Below are 22,470 nucleotides of genomic sequence, written 5' to 3' on the forward strand. Positions count from 1 at the left end.
TCCAAATTTTTAGTTGCAGAAAAGCAATCAAAATATTAAAAATATCATTGCTCTTTTGATTCTGAAGAGGCCCTAGACAGCAGATTTCTCCCATGCAATACATCTTTTAATTTCTTGACTGCTGCTGCCATAGGGGTTGATCCAAGTAAAAGGAAGTTGTTGACATCAATCTTTTCTCCATCTATCCTAATGTTGTGTACTGGTCCAGAGGTGGGGATTTTTGTCTTCTTGATGCGGAGACATAACCCATACCGAAGGCTGTATTCTTTGTTGTTTGATCTTCTTAGTAAGTGTTCCAAGTCTTCTTCACTTTGAGAAAGTCCTGATGCCAGATTCTTCTTCATACAGGTAAACTTCTACAATTTGCTCAACATATAGATGGAATAGATACAGAGAAAAGATGCAATCCTGATGCAAAGTACTTCTGGTTTTAACTCGTGCAGTACTCCCTTGTTCTGTTCTGAGAACTGCTTCTTGGTCTATGCAAATGTTCAACACTGAGCAAAATGAAGTATTCTGAGACTAATTCTTCTCAGTGTTATCCATAATGTTATGATCCACATAGTTAAATGCTTTTGCATAATCAATAAAGCACAAGCAAACACCTTTCTATTAATTTTCTCTTTCAGCCAAGATCCAAGTGATATCAGAAATGACAGATTCTCATGCTAAGGCTTCTTTTGAATTCAGCTTGAATTTTTGGCAATTTCCTATTGAAGTACTGCTCCAGCCATTTAAAAATAATCTTCAGTAAGATTTTACTTGCTTGGGATATTAATGACATTGCTTGGTAATTTCCACAGTCTGCCGGATCACCTTTTCTAGGGATGGGGTAAATGTGAACGGGTCTCTTGCAGCCTGTCGGCCAGGCTGCTGCTTCCACATGTGTGGACAGAGACGTGGGCGCACATTCAGGACGGTGTTTAATGAAAGATGCCAGCTGGAATTCTAAAATTCCCAGGCCTTATTTATTTATTGCCAGTGTCTTCAGTGAGGCTTGGACTTCTTCCTTCATTACTACCAGCTCTTATTCACCTGGTTCTTCCTAACATGGTTCACTGTCAGTTCATTCTCTCTGACTCAGTGGTCTGTGTGCTCCCATCTTCTTTTGATGCTTTCTGGATCATTCAAGGTTTTGCCCATAGATTCCTTCAGTGTTGCAACTCAAAGCTTGAATCCGTTCTTCAGTTCTTTAGTCAGCTAGAGAAAAGCATGTTCTTGTAAGATTTCGAATGACAGCTACTTGTGAATTTCGTTCTTATACTTTGCTTTGCTGAGCTGCCCTTTGACAAATGTTGAGGTGACTTACCTGAGCATTCCCTGTCTTGGCTTCTTTCTGTTCCAATGCAAGCTTCAGAGTCCTTCTGGGTCTTTTCTTTCTACCTTGTCTTTGTGATGGCTTCTCGATTTCTTCACGGATGATGTCTTTCCTTATCTTGTCTGGTCTTTGGTCATTAGTGTCCAATGTGTCAATCCTATTCATAAAGTGCTTTTCAAATTCAGGTGGGAGAGACTCAAAATATTTTGGTTCTCATAGGTGTGTTTTAATTTTATTTTTCCATTTGAACATTCATATGAGTACTGACAAAAGGTGGTGGAGGGAAACCTGCTGGACCAGTTCAGTGCTGGTATTTTATTTTCTGTATATTTTTCTTTATATTTTCATATATATTTTATATATGTCTCAGGGACACCACCTCCCTTTAATTAACTGTCCCAATTTTTTTCTACTTTCACTAGTAACCAAACTCACAAGGGACACATACATCCGCACACCCATTCCTCTCATCCCTGTCCATCCTCGAGAGCAGTTTAGTTTCTACTCCTTACCATCCCAAGCACTCTCCTCAGCGACCACCTGTTCCTCTCAGCTTCTGCAGCACTGGCCATGGACAACAGCCCTGTCTTGTGGAATACACTTTTCTTCGGACCCTCTTGTCAGCCTTTCTCCGTCTTCAGTTCCCCACTCCCCCCAACTCTGGAGCACTAGGTGCTCTTTAGTGTCCCCCACCCATGACATTAGTCCTGGCTGAAAACGCAGACCTCACTGCGGACGCTCATGTGCCACGTCCCCTCCCTCAGGTCTCTGGTTTACTCCATGGTCTTTTGGCATCAGCCAGTGTCTAGCATGTACTTGACATCCTTTGAGTAGATATCCTTTTCCTAAAGTAGCTTTAAAGTTTGTATTCATCACAGATGGTCTGAAATTTTACTATCGTTAGATATTCTCAATTGCCTTGCACTGCTCTCAACATCTAGTCAGGAGGAATTCATGTCTTTGACTTCAGGAGAACACCCCCCCAATCCTTATCTCTTCCAATATTTCTCCAACTGTTTCTACAATTGCTTTTGGATGAAAACTGGGGCTTCTCACTCAATAGGACACTCAAGTTTTTTAATGGCTTCCCCCCATATTAAAACAACCAACTAAGCCAAATATTGGCCAGTTTAGATGGATTCTGGTGGTTCCCCCCCCCACAAATAAATGCTTATTTTAAAATTAATCTTTGTTGTATTCCCTTGTTCTTCTATCAAACACAAATAAAAAAATTTATTTCTGCAATAACGGTCTCATACAGTATTTGTTCTTATGAGACTGAGTTAGTTCTTTCAGGATAATGCTCTCTAGCCTCTCCCAAGCTATGTAGTAACTGTCTAAATCATTGCTCCCGAGTGCTGCATTCCATTGTGTGAGTGTACCGCAACCTCTCAATCCATCTGATTGTGTTTAATTAAACTTTTGGGCTATTTTTATGTTCTTGCAATGGTGAATGCTGCTGCTATGAAGGTTGGTATACAAATCTCTGTTTATGTCTCAGTTCTAATTTTCTCAGGGTGTATTCCAAGGACTGGAATAGCTGGGTCATATGGAATTTCTATGTTCAGCTTTTTGAGAAAACGCCTAACTGCCTTCCAGAGTGGCTGTACCGCTCTACAAGCCCACCAACAGCATCTGAGAGTTCCTATCTCTCCGCATACGCTCCAACATTTACTACTTGCTATCCTGTACACTTTGCCACTGCTACTGGAGTGAGATGCTATCTCACTGTGGTTTTGATTTGCATCTCTCTTAATGCCTGTGATTTGGAGCATTTCCTCATGTGTGTTGGCTGTGGGGGAAATCCTACGGGTTGCACAACTTGATGGACGGAGGGAGGGAGGGTAAAGGAAATGGGAGAGAACCAGCAAGGATCTGGAAAGACAGGTCAATGGTAGGTGAATTCAATGTTGATTCAGTTGATAAAATATAATGAATACAAATGACTATATGAAACACAATATGAATGAAGGATAGTGCCAAACACAATGTATATGAACTCTGTAAGCCAACCAATATAAAATAAGAACTATTTCTGAATGTTTGAGTGTGACACATTTGGTTTTTTAATAAGCACTACCCCTCTATCCAGCCAGAAGAATCAGCCTTTGAGCTGCAGTGCTGAGAACAGTACCGAACACCCTATGCACCACCAAAAGAACAAATGTGTCTTGGAGAGGGTACAGCCAGAGTACTCTTTACAGGCAAAGATAATAAAGCTTTGCCTCACATACTTCAGGCATGTTGCTAGGAGGGGCTAGTCCACGGAAAGGGACATGATGCTCAGAAAGCTGGAGGGTCAGTGAAGGAAATGAAGACCCTCGACCAGATGGACTGACACAGTGATTGCCACAATGGGCTCTAATGTGTCAGGAAGTGTGAGGATGGACAGGACAGGGTTCTGATCTGTTGCTCAGAGGGTCGCTACAGGTCATGGCACATTACAACAACAAAAATCGTAACCCCTCTATCTTCTAAATACATTTTGTCAGCCTGATTTAGAATTTATATCTGTATATCTATATATCTCTATCTCTATCTATATGTTGGACAATGAATAAGGATGACAGAAGAAGAAGGAATCCCTTTCAAAGTGGTGTTGGTGAAGAGTACTGAATAGTCCATGCACTACCAGAAGAACAAGCACGTCTGTTGTGAAGCTGCAACCAAGGTGCTCCTTTGAGGCAAGGATGTTGAAACGCTGTCTCACATATTTTGGAGTTGTTGTTATGTGCTGTCGAATCACTTGTGACTCATAGCAATCCTATGTACAAGAGCCCTAAACCCTTCTCTATCCTGTGCCAACTTCACTGTCTGACACATCTATTCTCATTACCCCAGTCACTGAATCAATACACCTCACAGAGGGTCTTCCTCTCTTGTGCTGTCCCTCCACCCTCTCAAATATGATGTCCTTCTCCAAGGACCGGTCCCTCCTCGTAACATGCCCAAAGTACATCAGATAAAGCTTCAGAATCCTTGCCTCCAAGGAGCAGCCTGGTTTCACCCTCTCCAGGACAAATCTATTTGTTTCCCTAGCAGTCCAAGGTATATTCAACACTCCTCTCCAGCACCACAGCTCAAAGGCATCAATTCTCTTTCTATCATCCCTAGTCACTGTCCAGCTCTCTGACGCATAGCATGCAACTGATCACGTACACCTTGGCCTCAAGACTGACATCATTGCTCTTCAGTGCTCTGGAGAGGTCCCTGACAGCTGACTTTCCCAATGCAATTTGTCTCTTGATTTCCTGGCTGCTGGTACCAAGAGTGTTGATTATGGAGCCAAGCAAACTAAAACTATTAATCTCCATCTCTTCACCATCTATACTGATGCTGCCAATTGGCCCAGTGGTGAGAATCTTTGTTTTCTTGATGTTGAGCTTCAATCCATATTGAAGGCTGCAGTCCTTGACCCTCTGCATCAAGTGCTTCAGGTCCTCCTCAGTTTCAGCAAGCAGGGTTGTGTCATCTGCATAACTCAGGTTGTTGATGAATCTTCTCCCAATCCTGATGCCACATTTCTTCTCATACAGCCCAGCCCTCTGGATGATCTGTTCTGCACACAGATTGAAAAGGTATGGAGACAGAATACATCCCTGGAGGAAACCCTTCCCGATTTTGAACCATGCAGTGTTCCCTTGCTCTGTTCTGGCAACTGCCTCCTGGTCCAAGTATAGGTTTCACATAAGCACAATCAAGTGTTCTGGGATTGAGTCCCATTCTTCTCAGAGTCAGCCACAGTCTGTTGTGATCCACACAGTCAAAAGCTTTTGCAAAGTCAATGAAACACAGATAGACATTCCTCTGGTCCTCAAGATACATCTGGCATTAGCTATAATATCCCTTTTTTGGGGTAGTCCTTGGAAAAAGACATCACGCTTGGAAAGGTGGCAAATCAGAGAAAGAAGTGATGACAGTCACTAAGATGGAACAACACAGAGACTGTAGCAATGGCTCAGTGACAGTGGATATTGTGAGGACCATGCAGGACAGAGCAGGGTTCAAGTCTGTCATTCACAGGGTCGCTATGAGTTGTAGTGAAGAGGCTTGAATAGTTCACGGACCCCAAGAGAACAAACAGGTCTGCATTAAGAGAGGGTGAAACCAAGTTATTCCTTGGAGGTAAGGATTTTGAAACCCTGTATCACATATTTGAGGCATGTGGTCAGGAGGGGCTGATAAGTCCTTTGAGAAGGACATTGTGCTTGGAAGGGCTGAGGGACAACAAAGTAGAGGAAGACCCTGGTGAGAGGGATTGACACAGCTACTCGGGTAATGTGGTAGGTGTGTCAGTGGTCCTGAGACCGCTCAGGACTGGGCAGGGTCAGAGCTACTGTCCACAGGATTGCCATGAGTCACAGGCAACTTGATGGTACAAAACAACAATAACAGGTTTTAAAATGTTTCCAAAGTAACGGGTCTTTGTTTTCAATATTAATAATTAATGGCTGAAAAACCAAGAGAAAGACATGCTTTCTGGCACAATATAGAATTTGTTATAACCAAGTTTTAATTCTAATTGGACTTAAAATTAATCTCAGAAACTGTCACCATGTAACATAACCAAACTTTTAAAGCAACTATTTATATTTATACTTATGTTCCTTTGGAGTTAAGTTTATGATTACAATTAAAAATTCCAATTTCCAAATCATTATAAAGCATTACAAATGATGCCATGAAAACCCTGATGCTATCACTCATGAACACCTGCTATTTCCACCATGTACAGCAGGGCAGGATCCAGATGGTACATGTACTTGATTGTGCACTGAAGGCTGGAGCTTTGGCCTGGTAATATACTTCCCAAAGTCAGCCAATGGGAGCCCTAGAGGACCCAGTTCTACGAGTACACACCCACACACACGGCCACACACCCACTCCTGAGCAGAGCCGGGGACCGCGGGCACCATCGAAGAACGGCGCTCTTGACGCCCATGGACATTTCCAGGGGTGGGCAAATGGGTGTTGCTTCTGCTGCTGGCCGCCAGGGCAGTGTGGACTGAAGCTAAGTGTGGGTGTGGAGAGTCCCCAAATGTCAGCTTGACCTGCCCCTCACCAGTCTGTTTGGAGCCCCCAGCCTGCTGCTTCCTGCCTCTTCACTCTGGGCTCCACCAGGTCTCGGACAATAGCTAGAAGGGGCATTGGCCACCTGCTTCATGTCCAGGGGGCTGCCCCCCCAGGACCGACTCCTGGCCTGGGGAAGGGGGCTGCATCTCCCTTGGAGCCTGTTAATGGGATTCCTTTAGGCAGCAGATGGATTGCGAACATAGGCAGTTTCATCTACTAAAAGACGACATAAATCACACAGGGAAGGCGAGGCTGCGGGGACGCGTGCGCCCGGGAAGCCGCCCCACAGCATTAGTGGAATGAATCCATCTTTCATAAGCGCGCCGTGATCTATGGGAACAACCAATTCCTCACCACTGTCCGCGGAAAAATGACTTGGCCGATCGACTACACAAATCTGCTTTTTAAAAACGGCCTCCCATTATCTGGAGAGCCGCTCCCCCAGGCCTCCTCGGCAGCACCAATAAATCTGCCGGGAGTTTTGTTAGTTTTATATGCAGTGGGCTGTAATTATTTGGAATTGCATTATGCCTCCATCATTGTAATTACATTTAGATTATCCCTAAGTGGTGGTAATAAAAAAGAGAGATCAGTTTTAAACCAACACCATCCTGAGTATGTGTCCCAGGTGGGGCTGCAGGTTCCTGGACAGGCATGACTCATGACATGGCAGCCCCCAAACACCTAGGACTAGGGTGCTCTTCAGGGCCATGGGCACCCTAGAACTGCTAGCATTTTCCTAGAACAGCAGTCTCCCAGAATCATGGGTACCCCTCAGAGCTGTGAGTAGCCCCCTGAACCCACAGGCATCCACAACTGTGGTCAGCTCCTCAGGGCCGTGGGCACAGAATCATGACTGCTCTAGCACCACACTCATCCCGAGGCCCACAGGCCCCTGAGACTTGCAGGTGCCCACCTGTGAGGAAAAGATGTTCTCACCTGACCCCCTGAGCTGTAAACACTCCCTGCAGAGACTTCTGTATAAAGGGCACAGGTCACAGAACTCACTCCAGTCATTTCAAGACATGGTGCCACTGACGCCACCACCCCACCCATGACGGTGCCATTCACATCACGTCTGCACCCACCTCACAGCCCAATGGAGGGCCATGCCCACATCACCACCTGCTTCACAGCTGACATCATAACACCACCCACGCATCCCCTGCGTCATGTCCCCGCCCACATTACCCCGCACGTCCTGGCCCTGCCCGTATCATGTCACTACCCACAGCATGACACTGTCACGGCCAGTCAGCGTCCACGTCATGGGCATCACCAGCATCCATCAGGAGGCCAGGGGTGGTGGAGGTGAGTAGTCTCACCACTGTAAATCACCAGCATCTGAAAAGGCTCCTGACGGCTGGCAGCCAGCGTGGTGGAACACCAACACCCAGAAAGGGCATTTCACGGCAATCAGATTCCTGTGAGGTCACTCCACTTGTGGCTGTGACACTATGGCCACTCTGGACAGTGGAGGTGACCAGTTGCACCTCACAGGGTCAAGGAGTATTTGCACTCCAGACCTGCCCTGAGGTTGTGGGATCACAGAAGAGAGGCATCAACCCTGACTAGCCCACAGCAGGCTGACCTCAGCCCACTGCCCTGAGGCTGAAGGCATGAGATGGGATCCTAGGGGAAGAGAGGAGCTTTGGGGGCCAGGCATCGGAGGCAGGAAGGTAGGGGTGAGGAGCTGGGAGGCGGAGAGCCACAGGTGTGGGGGTAAGCAGACACTGGCACACCAGATCCAAAGGGCACGGCTCAGACCCAAGTCAGGAAGGGACGGACCCTGACCCCGGCTCTGGCCCTGCCTGCCTCTAGTCCAGTCTCACTGTCCTCACAGGACTCAAGAACCCCAGTGGTAGGTCAATTCCCACCAGCTCTTACCCCTGAAGGACTGACCAGGTTGCGTCTGACTAGCAAGATCGCAGTGCTCTGCCAAGTCCTCTGCCTCTGGTCTGTAAGCCCCCCTTCTCACCGAGCCCCCTCCTTACCCAGTCCCCTCCTCACTGAGCCTCCTTTACTGAGCCCCCTCTTCACTGGGAACCTCCTGTGCCCCCATACCACTGAACTCCCTGCTCACTGAACTCCCCCTCGAGACCTCTCTTCATTCAGACCCCTCCCTCACTGAGCATACACCAACCTTCGCTGGGTGGTACTCATGGGAACCATCCTCCAGCCTGGATGTTGCAGCCTACAGCCCAAGCCCACCGTCCTATCCACCACAGAAGGCACAAGGTGCACTAAAGATTGAAAAGAAGAGAGTGGCACCTGGAAGAGCCACAGTGTTAGGGACCTGATATAGCCCAGAGGACAGTTGCTCCTGTCTCTGCCTCCACAGGTCACCTAGGACAACTACTGCTGGTCCACACAGCCCCAGGGCCCTGAACGGCACAAGCTGTTGTCAGGAGAGGTCCCCAGGGTCCTAATTGGCACAGGCTGGTGTCAGGAGAGGTCCTCAGGGCCCTGGACCATGCAGGCTGGGTATTAGGAGAGGTCCCCTGGACCCTGGACAGTGCCGGCTGGGTGAGAGGGAGAGGTTTCCCTGGACCCTGGACGGCATAGGCTGGATGTCAGGGAGAAGTCCCCTGGACCCTGGACGGTGCAGGCTAGTGTCAGGGCGAGTGTGGTGCAGAGAAGGTTACAGACTATCAGGACCTCTTTCTGCAGAGGGGATCTGACTCCAAATGACACGCTTTGGTGGAACATTTGGAAAGAAGTAGGGAGCCTTTGACCTCCACGCGCCACCTCCCAGGCACACACATCTGCATCTGTTCTTGTGCCATTAAGTCGACGACAACTCAGCAACCTTACAAACAACAGCCTGGAACCGAGCTTGTCCTGTACTTTCTCCCGATCTGCAACATTATCCCAGTCACTGTGTCAATCCACCTTGTCGTCACCTCGGGTGGGAGGCTGTGGTCACTGCTGACCTCTTACAATCCTCACAGACAGCTTGTCTGGACCAGGACTGAGTCCAGGTGGCTTGGAAATGAAGGAGACTGCAGAGGAAGGTGCCACGCAGGGGGTCTGACGAGGACACCATACAAGCGTGTGGGAACCAGCTCACGTCATACAGGCGGCCCTGGTGACGGTGCTGCTGGAACTTCCTCACTCCACACAGATGACCTGGGCGGTGGCACCGCCGGGACCACCTATCACCACCACACAGCCGGCTCTGGTAACGGCACTGTGGGATTCACCCCAAGACAGATTCAGCCTGCACGATGCTGCTATGGGATCCCCTCACCACACACGGATCACCACGGTGACACTACTGTGGGGACCACCTCACACCACGTGGTGGGATGCACAGTGGCGTTCTGGAACTCTCTGACACATCATCTGACTCGGCAATGGCACAGTGCACAGGTAGATGGAGACGGACACAGGTGGATGGAGGGCTAAGACTTCCTGCTGCACCCCTGTGCTCTTGTGGGCTTATAGCAGAGGAGACAGTGGCACAAAATGAGATGTAGGGCCAAGCCGCCGAGCCTGGCCCAGCCGCTGACAAGTGTCCTTGGTTCAGGGAACAACAGACAAGGCTGAGCTCTGAGGTGGCAGGAACACCATCCTTCACAGAGCTGCCACGGTCCCTTCACTAGAGGCTCAGGTCATAAAGCAAGTTAATAAAGTTGTGGCCTTGCTGGAAATCAGCTCCAAGTGCAGGCATGTCTGGCCTCGCCGCAGCGCGCCCTCAGAAGATCGGTGGGGCCATCTTTCTTGTGGCTGAGAGGATATGAGCCCCCGGTGTGCGTGCCTGTATCCTGGTGCGGCTGAAATGCGCCCCAAGTACAAATGACTCGCAGGCATCAACTGGCACTTCTTCAGTGTCCCCACCAGAGAAAGCTTTCAATCAGAGTATCAAAGCTGATGATTTCACAGTTGATGACGGGCCAGGGGAGTGACTCGGGGTGGGCATGTTAAACATAAAGAAGGCAGAGGATACAAACCCTCATGATGCTCATGGAAAATATGAGAATGAAAAACTGCACAGCATGACTGCTAAGTGAAGCAACACCTCTCCCCCTCCCACCCCGCCCCGCCGCCCCCAGCATGGGACTGCAAATACCAGCCCTTAGTCTTTCCCTCTGACCTCTGACCTCCACCTGCCCATGTAGAGTTACACTGGGAGAGGGCAACAGGGCCCTAGAGGCCTGGGCAGAAAAGGGTAGGGACACTAGTGTACTGGAAAAGACCTTCCTGTTCATCCTGGAGACGGCTCTTAAAATGAAGACTGGACATTGTACTAAGTGCTCTAATACCAGAGGCCTCATCTGTGACAACTCTTGTCAACCTCTCAGGCTGAGATGCTCCCCGGAAGACTAACCACGCTGAGAAGGCGGTGGCCGGGCTGTGGCAGTGGACGGTCAAGTGTGGCACCGAGTCTCACTGAGCTGACTTGTTTCAGACCCAGGCTTCAGGCTACCCCCCTTGGGTCCCACACCCACCTCTGGGAAGTAGTCCTGGGGGAACTTCTCCTTCTCCAGCATGGGTGTGCTCTCCAGTGTGTCTGAGTAGATCTCCTTGCCCGTGACCTTCTTATACTTCTTGGCTGGTGAAGAGGGAAGAGACTGCGTGAACGACGTGCTCGGCACACCACCCTCTCCCAGCGACCCAGCGGTGGCACTCCACTTCAAGACAGCACAGAGCTCGAGCCAGAACGGGGTTCACTGGAATGATCCTTCCAGCCAGGAATGCACTGAGGTGGAGGGGGGATCACACTCACTTTCACCTAACATGAACTGATTTCCCAACACCCCCCACCCAGCCATGCCAGCAGCCACATGCACATTCCCAGAGACGGGCTTCCCAGGAGCTAGAGGAGGGGAAAGGCTGGTGTGGGGCATCTGAGCAACCTCCACACCTACTCTGGAGCCCCTACTCCTGACGCTGCTACCAGTGGGTGCCCCTGCTGGGTGGGCAGAGCCCACGTCTCAGCATCCTTCAGCATCTCTGCAGTCTCCCAGGAGACAATGCAAGGATCGAGTCCTTGGGCTCCAGCCAGGGCTAGATGAACGACAGCAAGGTAACCCTGGTCCCACCAGCAGTGGTTAACTGCCCAGTCCTCCAGCTCACAGCCAGCAGCAGAGCTGGCTCCAGGCCAGGAGCCTTGTGGGGGTCACAGCCTGTGTCTGTGGAAGGACACGTCGCAGGTTTTGTGCCAGCTGCATGCATGTGCATCTCTAGGGGACTGACTGATACTGCTGAAAGGACAACCCAGCAGGACAAAGCACCCGGGCAGGTGGGCTCCTCCCAGCAGAGCCACCCCTCGATGTTCTGGAAGGATCATGGGCCCAGGAGCCCAGGCGGGTGCAGCACGGAGGAGAGAAAGCACGGGACTTCAGTCTAGACACTGCTGAGGGTGTGAGCCCCCAACATTTGGGCCTTGCTGGCAGGAGACACTGCAGATGGAAGCCATCCCCAAATACACAACCAGGGGCTTACAGGCCCCAAGTCTCCTCTGACCTCGCTTCTCCCCTAACAGGACAGTGTGCCAGGGCTGGTCCTGGGGCTTTGGCCCCTCTTCCCTGCCTCCCAAGGCCTTGTGTGAGGGGTCCTAAGGTCGAGGAGTGGGCAAAGTTCAGTCTGATAAAAGGAACAGGGGTCCATGTAACTTGGTGGCTGGATATCAAGTAGGAGTGCCTTCCTTTTCATGGTACACATCCTGTAACCACTATCCTACTGCATGATTAAGGATCACTGTCAGCTCCTACCAGAAGGGGCAGGGTGCAGAACAAAGTCCCCTCCTGTCCTGAGCCTCACACAACGCCCCTCACTGATAAGGCAGGCTAACCATCTACAACTTGGACACGTATATTAAAAAAAAAAAAGGCAAGGCTTGGCCAAAGGGTCCTGGGGGCAGACTGTCCACACTGAATCACCATCTGCTGTAGGCTCCTCTCCAGCATGGCAGCACCCACAAACTGAAGCTCCTCAGGCTGGCATCTGGCTCACCCCTGCTCCCTCTATCCTGCCAGCTGTATCCTGCCACTGTTGGAGGTCAGGCTTCGCCCGATGACAGCTATTGCTGTTGAGGTTAGGACATCCTGATGATGTCCTCATGATCCCCAGTCAGGGACAGGGATACAGAATTCTCCAGCCTCATTTTCCCCTTAAGGTTTACTAGTCTCTTTGTTGCATGTTTTGATGTTCTGTGGTTAAGAGCATATACATTTAAGATTGTTGTCTTCTTGGAAAATTGATCCTCTTAACATCACCCTAAATTCTCCTTTACCTGGAATTAATGTGGTTACCCAGCTTTTGTAACACTTAGTGTTTGCACTGTGTATCTCTTCTCTCTTTACTTATATCCATCAGCATCTTTATATTTCAAATGAGTTTCTTAGATACAATATACTGTTGGTTCCTTGTTTCACTTTGATAGTCTTTAATTGCTATATTCAAGCTATTCACAATTAAATTACCAGTATCCCTGGATTAATTTCAACCATTCCTAATTAATCACCAATATAACTACTATCTATCCTAATTGTTAACGAGAGAGGTCTGGTGTCACTGTTCGTGCTGTGACATGCTGCTAACCAAAGGCACTGTCTCCAACAGTTCAAATCTACCAGCATCTTTCAGGGAGAAAGGCGAGCAGTGGCCTCCCATTACGATGTGTCGCCTTGGGAAGCTGATGGGTGGTTGCTATGAGCTGCTGTGTGAGCTCTTATCAACGGCACTGTTTTCTATTCATTTTCCACATTATTTACTCTCACTCTTTTCCACCTTTTGTAATTTCAAGGAAGCCTTTTCTAGAATTCCGTTTTCCTCCTTTTCACATACTAATTATATAGCTTTTCAAAGAAAATCAGAGGTCGCTCTCAAGCTGCAACACACATTTCTAACTAATCTAAGTCCATTTTCAACTCACACTATGACTCAACGGGGAACACAGGAGTTCCAACCCCCTTCACCTCCCTGATAACCGCTCTCACTGCACCGACCCCTGAGTGTGCACTGCCGCTGCTGTGCAGCTGAGAAGAGGGGGAAGGAACGCTTTTCTTTTACATGTGTCTCTTCCTCAACTAGCCTTCCTTTCCGTAGATCTGTTTCTGAACGATCACCTCCCTGCTCTCTAAAGAACTTCTGTTCCTATTCTCCCCATGCTGGGCACCTGGACTTGGTCTGGATTCACAGCTGCCCTATGTACACGCCCTTAGCTCTCACAGTGACAGCTCTGCTCTGGACACCCTGGGAGGTCCTGCCATAGATTTACCCAGTGCAATATTTCATTAGATTAACCGACTGAGGTTTCCACAAGTGTTGGTTGTGGGTGCAAGTAAAAGGAAAGTCTGGAAACTTTGCTCTACTCTCCATTTACCATGTTATGGACCCAGCTGTGAGGATTTCTGTTGTCTTTATGTTGAAGTATAACTCTGATTGAAGGCTGTGGTTTCTTCACTTTAAGCAAGCAAGGATGTCTCACAGCATATCACAGGTTTTTACTCAATCTTCCTCCAATCCACATTCTGCTTCATACAGTTCAGCTTCTCAAGTTATTTGCTCATATACTGAATCAGTATGGTGGAAGAATCCCACTCTGACACACACCTTTTCTGGCTGTAAGCTATGTGGTATCTTTCTACTCTATTCAAACTACTTCTTGATCTATGTACAAGCTCTGTGTGAGTACAATTAAGTGTATGGAGTTTCCATTTTTAACAATGTTATCCGTAATTTGTTAGTCAAATGCATAGTTAATAGATACAGGTAAATAATCTTTATCACAGCCACGATCCACCTGATGTCAGCAATTATACTCCTCATTCTACACACTCTTCTGAATCTTGCTTGAATTTCTGGCAGTTCCTTATAGATGCCCTGCAACAGTTGCATTTGAAAAATTTTCAACAATACTTTACTTGCATGTAATATTAATTATATTGTTCAATAATGTCCATATTCTGTTAGATCATCTGTCTTTGGAATGGGCACAAATACCCATCTCATCCCGTTAGTTGGCCAGAGAGCTGTCTTCCAAATTTCTCGGCATCAACAGCATTTCCAGCATCCCATCCACTTGCTGAAAGAGCCCAGTTGGTATTCCGTCCACTTCTGGGTTCTCCTTCACTAATGCTTTCTGTGCACCCTGGAGTTCTTCTTTCAGGACCGTTGCCACTTGATCATATGCTACCTCCTGAACCCTGACAGACTCTCTCGTGCAGTGACTGTCTTCGTCCCACCTCGACTTGATGATTCCTGGATGTCTTCTCGCTTGTACAGATTTTGGAAGAAAGTCTGATGTAATTCTTATCTTTGTTCCTCTCCAGGTAAGGTGTTTTTCCTCAGTGGCTTAGTTTAAGAATGTCTCTGTTTTTGCATGTATCCTACTTGGTGTTCTCTAAACGACGTAGCTCTGTGGGGTTTGTGCTTGTCATGATTTTGGGGAAATTCTCAGGCATTATTACTAGTTTCTTCTGATGCTTTCTCTCCTCCCTGTCTGGTACTCCAGCTGCATGTTACATTACACATCTTCTAAACCATCCCACAGTTCTTATATCTTATATCCTCTCCCACTTATTTATTTTCATTGTTTCTCCCTCTGTTTTCATTTCAATTGTGGACGTTTCCTTTGACATACCTTCAAGTCCACAGACTCTTTCCAGGCCATTTTTAATTCACTAATGAGCCCATTAAAGGTATTCTTCATTTCTGTCAGTTGCTTTTTATTTTTTAGTATTTACTTTCGAGTTTTAGAATTTCTAACTCTTTGCTTTTGAAATATTTATTCTTATATGTTTTCTCATTTTCTATTAGAATCTTTTACATATAATCACGTTGTTGTTAAATGCTGTTGCGCTGACTATGCCTAACAGTGATTCTATGAGCAGTTGATCTATCCTGTGCCATCCTCATGTTCTCTGGCATGCTTGAGCCCACTGTTACAGCCATTGTGTCAATCCATGCCATTGAGGGTCTTCCCTTCCTTTGATGACCCTCCACCTTTCCAAGAATGAAGCCCTTTGCCAAGGACTTGTCCCTCCTAACAACATGTCCGAAGCGGGTGAGAGGAAGTCTCACTATCTTTGCCTGGAGCACCGTGGTCACATCTTTTCTAAGACATATAAATTTGTCCTTTTGGCAGTCCATGGAGTGTTCAGTACTCTTTTTCAGCACGACAACTCAGAGGCATATATCCTTATTCTGTCATCTTTATTCACTGTTCAACTTCCAGACACATAGCAAGTGACTGGAAAAAAAAACCCCAAAAACCCACAAAACACCCCATGGTTTAAATTAGGTGCACCTTAGTCTTCACATTGGCATCTTTGCTCTTCAGCACTTTGAAGGATCATGACTGTAGATTTTCCTAGTGCAATATATCTTTTGATTTCTTGGCTGGTGTCAAGGGCGTTGACTGTGGAACCCAGTAAGATGAAGTCACTGACAATTTCTATCTCTTCTCCATCTACCTTGATGCTGCCTATCTGCCTCATAATGAAGACTTGTCTTCTTGATGTTAAGACATAACCCACAGTGAAGGCTGCGGTGTTTGATCCCCCGCAGTAAATATTTCAAGTCCTCCTCATTTTCGGCAAGCAAGGTTGTGTCATCAGCATAACTCAGGTTGTTGAGGAGTCTTCTTCCAACCTTAACACCACATTCCTCCTCATACAGTCCAGTCTCTTGATCTGTTCTGCATACAGACAGAACAGGTACGGAGAAAGAACACAGCCCTGATGCATATTTTTCCTGATTTGAAACTACCCAGTGTTTCCTCATTCTGTTTATACCACAGCTTCTAGGTCTAAGTAGAGGCTTTACACGAGGACAATTAAATGTTATGATTCCCATTCTTCTGAATGACAGCCATAATTTATTATGATCCAAACAGCCAAATGCCTTTGCATAGTCAATAAATCACAAACAGATAATTCTTCTGGTGTTTTCTGCCTTCAGTCAAGATCCTCCTGACATGAGCAATGATATCCCTAGGCTAAAGCTTCTTCTGAATTCACTGTGAATTTCTGGAAGTTTTCTATCAAGGGGCTCTCTTCTAGTCATTTCTGGATAATCCTTACATGGGAAATTAATGATATTACTCAGTAATTCCCCCATTCTGTTGGGTTACCTTGTCTGGAAACGGGCACAGATAGGGATCGCTTCCTGGTTGACCAGGTAGCTGTCCCTCAAATTACCTGGGGCAGCCTGGGGAGTGCATCTGGGCTACATCTGTTTCTTTAAGTATGTCAGTTGGTATCCCACCATTGTTTCTGAGTCAGGTATGATTCACAGTGAGCCTATGAGCAAGGATTAACCCTGTGCTGTGCTGTGCTGTGCCATCCTCACCATCCCTGAACCCACTGCTGCAGTCACTGTGTCAGTCTACCTGGCTGCGGGTCTTCCTCTCCTTTGCAGTCCCTCAACCTTGCCAAGCATGACGTCCCTCTCCAAGGAATAAGCTCTCCTAGCCACCTGCCCAAAGGATGTGACATGGAACTTGGCCATCCTTGCCTTCAAGGAGCATTCTGGCTGCACTTTTCAGAAAACATAGCTGTTCATTCGGCCGTCCCTGGGACACTCAGTACTCTGCTCCAACACCACAGCTCAAACACATTCAGGAAATTAAGTCTTCTGTCAGCCTGATTAACTGTCCAGCTCTCAGATGCATAGCCAGTGATTGAAAAGGCCCTGGCCTGAATCAGGCACACCTTAGTCTTCAAACTGACATCATTGTTCCTTAGTAATTTGGAGAGGACCCTGACTGCAGATTTTCTCAGTACAATCCCATCATAATTATTCTCAAATTACTGGCCTAGTAATCCTACTAAATTCTGTATCACACCTGAAATCTAACTCTGACACTTATCTTGGTGGTTTTTTTTTTGTTTTGGTTGTTTTTGTGGTTTTTTTTTTTAGAATGTTTTGTTAAAACCTGGACATGAGGTATCAGGTAATAGGAACTAAAGTGAGTGGTGTAGGTTTCAGTTAATCTGGCTTGGAACTGGGTTACTATTTATGTCTCTTGTACTACCTTCAGGTGCCAAAGGCCCTAAGCTCCACCACACTCCCACTTAAACCTCTCCTGCATACAAGCTTCCCCAGGTACTCCCCTCAGCTGTGATTCCTTTATGAGAAATGAACCTGCAGTGGGGAGACTGCGGGACAGGCAAGCACTGTCCGAGCCTCAGTCAGCTCTCAGCCTTGCTGTCTCCGTGCCTCTCGGCTGTGTCTGCCATCACTTTGGCTGGCTAGCAGAAGGGGTAGAGCTGGGCATTTCCTTTCCTCACACCAGTCGGGCTCTGGTAAAAATTGTTTCCTTCAGGGCACTGTTTCAAAATTAGGGTTACGCTGCCGTCGTCTCTGCATGAAGGGTGTTTCCCCTGACTGACCTTCACTGTACAAGGCTGTCAAGCTTTTGGAGGCAATACCCAAATGCAAAGCCCCCAGAGTTTTCTCTCAAGCTGGCCCATGCTCAGTCTTGAGCCTAGTTAGGCTGGGGTTGTTGGAGGGCTTCTACGATTTTCTCTGTACTCTGGCCTTGAAGGAGGTGGTCTGTCTTGCTCTGTGCCCCAACTCTGCAGTTTAAGAAGAGCTGAGGATTTTCAGTTGTTTAGGATTTACAGACCAGACTGGAGACCAAGTCTCCTCCTCAATCCTTTCTCTGCACTCTCTGGGACCCCATCTTCTCTGCACTCTCTGGGACCCCTCTTTTCCCTGCTCTTTCTAGTACCCCACTTTCTCTGCACATTCTGGCACTCCCTTATCTCTGCTCCTTCTAGTATCCCCTTTTTCTCTGCAATTTTTGTTATTCAATTCAGTTATTACCGTTAAAAAGTTTATTGATTCACAAATTCAGCAAAAGCTACACAAAATATCACTTTTGATGTAAGTTACAGCTACAAGTGAGCATGCCCCAGGCATGCAACGCTGGCTTCTGGCACACCCATGAATGGGACACTCACAGATACTGTTACTGGGCTGTCACCATCCACATTCACAATACAGAGCCCTCCAAGGCGCCAGGGGAAGTTTCCCTTGAGGCAAGGCCCCACGCGCCTACCCTGCAGTTTTAAATAAGCACCAGGCCAGCTATGGACCCTACATTAAACAAGCCTTAAACACACATGACCCTGGGGACATTATGCTGAGTGAAATATTTCAGTCACAAAAGGACAAACACTGCATAGTGCCACTGTTGTAAAATGGGACTGACAAAAACAAAACAAAACAAACAAACAAACAAAAACCGGGACTGACATCGGGGTTGGGGGCAGACTGAGAAAGATGGGATAAATTATGTATACTGCATTGAAACAGATGAGGGAGAGAGCTGTTTAAAAGGGATATATGATTGGGTATTAATGTCATGACAGGAGTCCAGAATGAAGGTTGCATAGTGGAGTGAACTTAGGGGGAGGGATTTTATAACAATGAAAGAATTTTCCTTTTCCTTTCCAAGAGTGAACTGGCGGGGATGGGGGCGGGGTAGGTTGGGCAGAGAGAAAAGTGGAACAATGAATGAATGGAAATCCAGAGTCTCTGTAAAGTTTCATTAAAATGAATTAACCCCTCCAAACCCCCCCATGCATGCACAGGGCTCCTTTAGGAGGAGGACCTGCTCCCTGGCTCCACCATGCTTGCCCGCGGATTGCACAGGCTCGGCCTGGCTGCCCCAGTGCGGCCTGGGTGTCAAAGCCCTTCTCACTCCTACTTGCTGATGGCTCTCACAAGCTAACATCTGCTGTCTCCCCTCTGCCTTCTACCATGTCCTGCTGGACCGTCCTGCAAAGTCCTCCGAGAAGGTGTTTCGATGCAGCCAGGGGGTCATTTTGCTGGCTAGAATCCTGCTCTCAATACTGATGAAATTGCCACTCAAGCAATTTAGAGAAGACTGCTTTTCAATTTCTTAAGAGGTGATCTGTCTCCCAAGTGAGCAAAAATAATGAATCTGAACAAACTGACATAATTAGTTGGTGTTCGCAGTTATTATAACTGTAGTGACATGTCAAATTAATGTGATCCGGCTCAACGGTTTAAATGGAGTTCAGGGCACTTCAGGTACAACACAGAAAGACAACATCGAGCAGAAGGGAAGCCCTACAAATCCCATTAGACCGAGTGACACACACTGGAGCATCTCAAATCTGGGGGCAAACCCAACGACCCCAAAGACAATGATGGAAGACTCAGAGTGCCATCCCCAGAGCGGGCTTTTAGAACACATGGGGTCCTGAACTCAGAACTCGGGATCCTATCCCCTGGGCTTGGAGTGCTGTCCCCAGGGAGGGCTTCTGGAACACACAGACAGGGTTCTGTCCTCATAACTCAGGATCCCCAGGGCTCAGGGTGCTGTCCTCAGAAGTCAGGATCCTGTCCCCAGGGTTCAGGGCTCAGGCCCCGTCCCCAGGGAGGGCCTGGGGGAATGTACGGGCTCCCATCCCCAGAGCTCGGGTCCCAGGCCTGGGGAGGGCATCAGGCCCAGTCTTTCCCGGCTGCCACACGCTGAGCTTTTCTTTCTGAGTTACACACATCAGCCAGACTGCTTGCTTCTCCCACACTGGACAGGGACAAAGGCAGGGACACAGGCACAAACCCATCCTGAGGGGCACCCAGTCACTTGCCACGTCTGCAGGAATGGCGCAGGTGGGTCAGCACAGGGGAGCACAGAAAGGGCAGACTCCATCTGTTGCCAGACAGGTGCAGAGGTCACACTGGCTGTCCCAGGGTCAGGGCAGAAGGGACTGGAAGAAGCTGGACCACAAGGGTGAGCATCTTCTGAGCCAGGGGGCCTCGGAGACAGCAGAAGGCAATGCTGACTCTTACCTTTGAAGTCAAACTGGTGGATGTTTTTTAAAGACTCATGGAGAAAGTAGAAGCTCCCAAGGGCCTGTAGGACAGAGAGAGAAGCCAGTGAGAACACAGTCCTGTACCACACACGCTGTGTGGATGTGCCTTCAAAATACAGCAAAAGTTTAACGCTCAGCAAATTAATCATCGTCACTGAGACACATGACGTTAAGTGCAAATAACCCAATAATATCCAGATGCCATCAAGCTTAAACACAAGAAACAAACCACGAGGTCAGCATTTCCTTTAACATCTAGGATAGAAACCATCTGCCACAGGATGCATGGCCTGGGAGGGCCTCTGGGGAAGTGCCCACGAGCTCCTGCAGGGAACTGGGAGAGCGCTGCTGCTCCTCTCGCTCCACAGCCCCAGGGCTCCCAGACCTTCTCCTGCCAAGCCCCCAGCAGCCCCAAATGAGCCATCTGTTCAATACTAGCTCCACCACTCCTAGGGCCCCTGTCCAGCTCAGCATTTCCAACTCTGTCCAGTCCTCCCTGACTTGTCAATGCCCCCTTCTCTGCCCAGCACCTCCAGGTGAGCAACTCTGGACAGCGAACATGATAGGGACCAGCCACCATGGGGAGGGAGGGGGAGAGGGGTGGGGAAGGGAGACTGAGAGCCAAGCGAGCCACTAGGTGAGCAGGCACCAGAGTATGGGGGTTCTGTGGGCGCGGGGGCTCTGTGGGTATGGAGGCTCTGCTCTCTTGCGATCAGGCTGCATCCTGTAGACAGCTCTGTGGACAGGGCACCTGCACTCCTCAGAGACAGTCCTGTGCACCTAGCCCTGCTCTTGGGCTCAGCCTTCTGCCTTCTCAGTCCCAAGTGCATATGCTAGAACCCCCAAGAGCCACACGTGTACCCCTACCAGCGCCTGTCTGACCAGTGTCTGCAGCCACATCGTGGCGCAGGAGACATGGGTGTCACACCCCTGCAGAATCCAGGGGCCAAAGTGTGAGAGTGGACCCCACACAGGGCTTCCACTGCCACCCCCCACCCCCCACCTCCTTCACTGCTCCAGGAAATAAAGCACCTGGAAAAATTTAGGTAAAGAGACCCTGTCGTTGCAAATCTTCCAGATGTGATGCCACAAGAAAGCCAAGAAACACAGGACCTTGACGTTCACAAAGAGTAAAGGTCAAATAAGCTTCCGATGCAGGCAGACACCGCGACTCAGTCAGGAAGTCCACAATGAGGTCTAATGACTATGTAAAGTCAAAGTTCAACCCAACTTTTCACCACTTAACCTGCCCCATCAACACAGCTCAGGTGGCCATCTATCAAACGGCTGAGGGTATCAGACATGCGGCAGCCAGCCACACGTACACAAGTCGGTGGTTTCTCTGACCCCCTACCCGGCCACCATGTGGGTCGGCTGCGCGCTCATCACACAGCAAGATACTGGCGCCCTGCTGGATTCTCTGGAAACAATGACATCTTCTACATATTTATGAAGCTAGTGGTGGAAGTGCACGAGATTTCCCATTGGCAGTGGTCACCAGCTACTGCTCACCTCAGCTGGCAAAGCGCTGGCACCCAAGGCTGCTCCTGTTGGGCAGAGACTCGCTGGCCAGTACCCAGCCGAGGAACAGGACCTCAGGAGGCTGGGCAGGAGCTGGAGCCGGCGGGCAGTGAAGCAGCACTGCATGTGTGGCTGATGGACCCCAGGGCGACCACAACCGGGCAGGGGGCTGTGTCTACAGATGTGGTCAGATATTGCCACAGGTTCATGTCCAGTGCTGGAGACTGCCCATCCACTGCTGTACGCAGGGTCTGCTCAGCCCCTTGCCATCCTCCGTGCTGCACAGGGGTGAGCCCGGCCCCCTGCCGCCCTCAATGGGTCAGCCTGGCCCCCGGGGCCCCCTGAGTGTGTCCAGGCTATGACCTAACAAGCCCTCTTCATAGATCTTGGCTTCTCAGCAGCTACAAGTACACCTGATCTTTTTGCATTCTTCAAATACCTTCTTCTCTCAAAAACAAGAAGCTGCCCCTGCCCCCCTCGATCCTGCTTGAGCCATCGTACCCCATGCATGCCCCTCGTGCCCTCCTGCTCACAAACTCCCTAGGAAGGTGGGCATGGGCTGGTTGTCCTCCTCTGGGAGGCCTTCCTGACTGCTCTGAGCAGTGTGGTTTCAGTAGAGGGGCCCCCACCTGCCTGCTGTGCTCTTTACGACACTGTGGTCATGGCACTGCAGCCTCCAGCCCATCACATGCCTTCTGCAATAGAGCAAGCATGGGAGTCACGGGAGCACAGAAGGCCTGAGCGTGTAAGCACAGGAGC

General features: G+C 48.7%; 1 protein-coding gene across 1 annotated transcript in view; it reads right to left on the bottom strand.

Annotated features, from left to right (window-relative positions):
- The window catches only part of INPP5A (inositol polyphosphate-5-phosphatase, 40kDa), a 168,447-nt gene that overhangs the window by 36,658 nt on the left and 109,319 nt on the right, over positions 1 to 22,470 (bottom strand). Inside the window, exons 5-6 of the mRNA XM_006879857.1 lie at positions 20,168 to 20,231; positions 10,843 to 10,946 (exon numbers count right to left, since the gene is read on the bottom strand). Coding sequence (XP_006879919.1) covers positions 10,843 to 10,946; positions 20,168 to 20,231 — 168 coding nt within the window. The remainder of the gene's footprint in view (positions 1 to 10,842; positions 10,947 to 20,167; positions 20,232 to 22,470) is intronic.

This window comes from Elephantulus edwardii, unplaced genomic scaffold (assembly GCF_000299155.1).
Source record: "Elephantulus edwardii isolate Elephantulus edwardi_28Jun2011 unplaced genomic scaffold, EleEdw1.0 scaffold00006, whole genome shotgun sequence".
In the NCBI taxonomy this organism is placed as follows: Eukaryota; Metazoa; Chordata; class Mammalia; order Macroscelidea; family Macroscelididae; genus Elephantulus; species Elephantulus edwardii.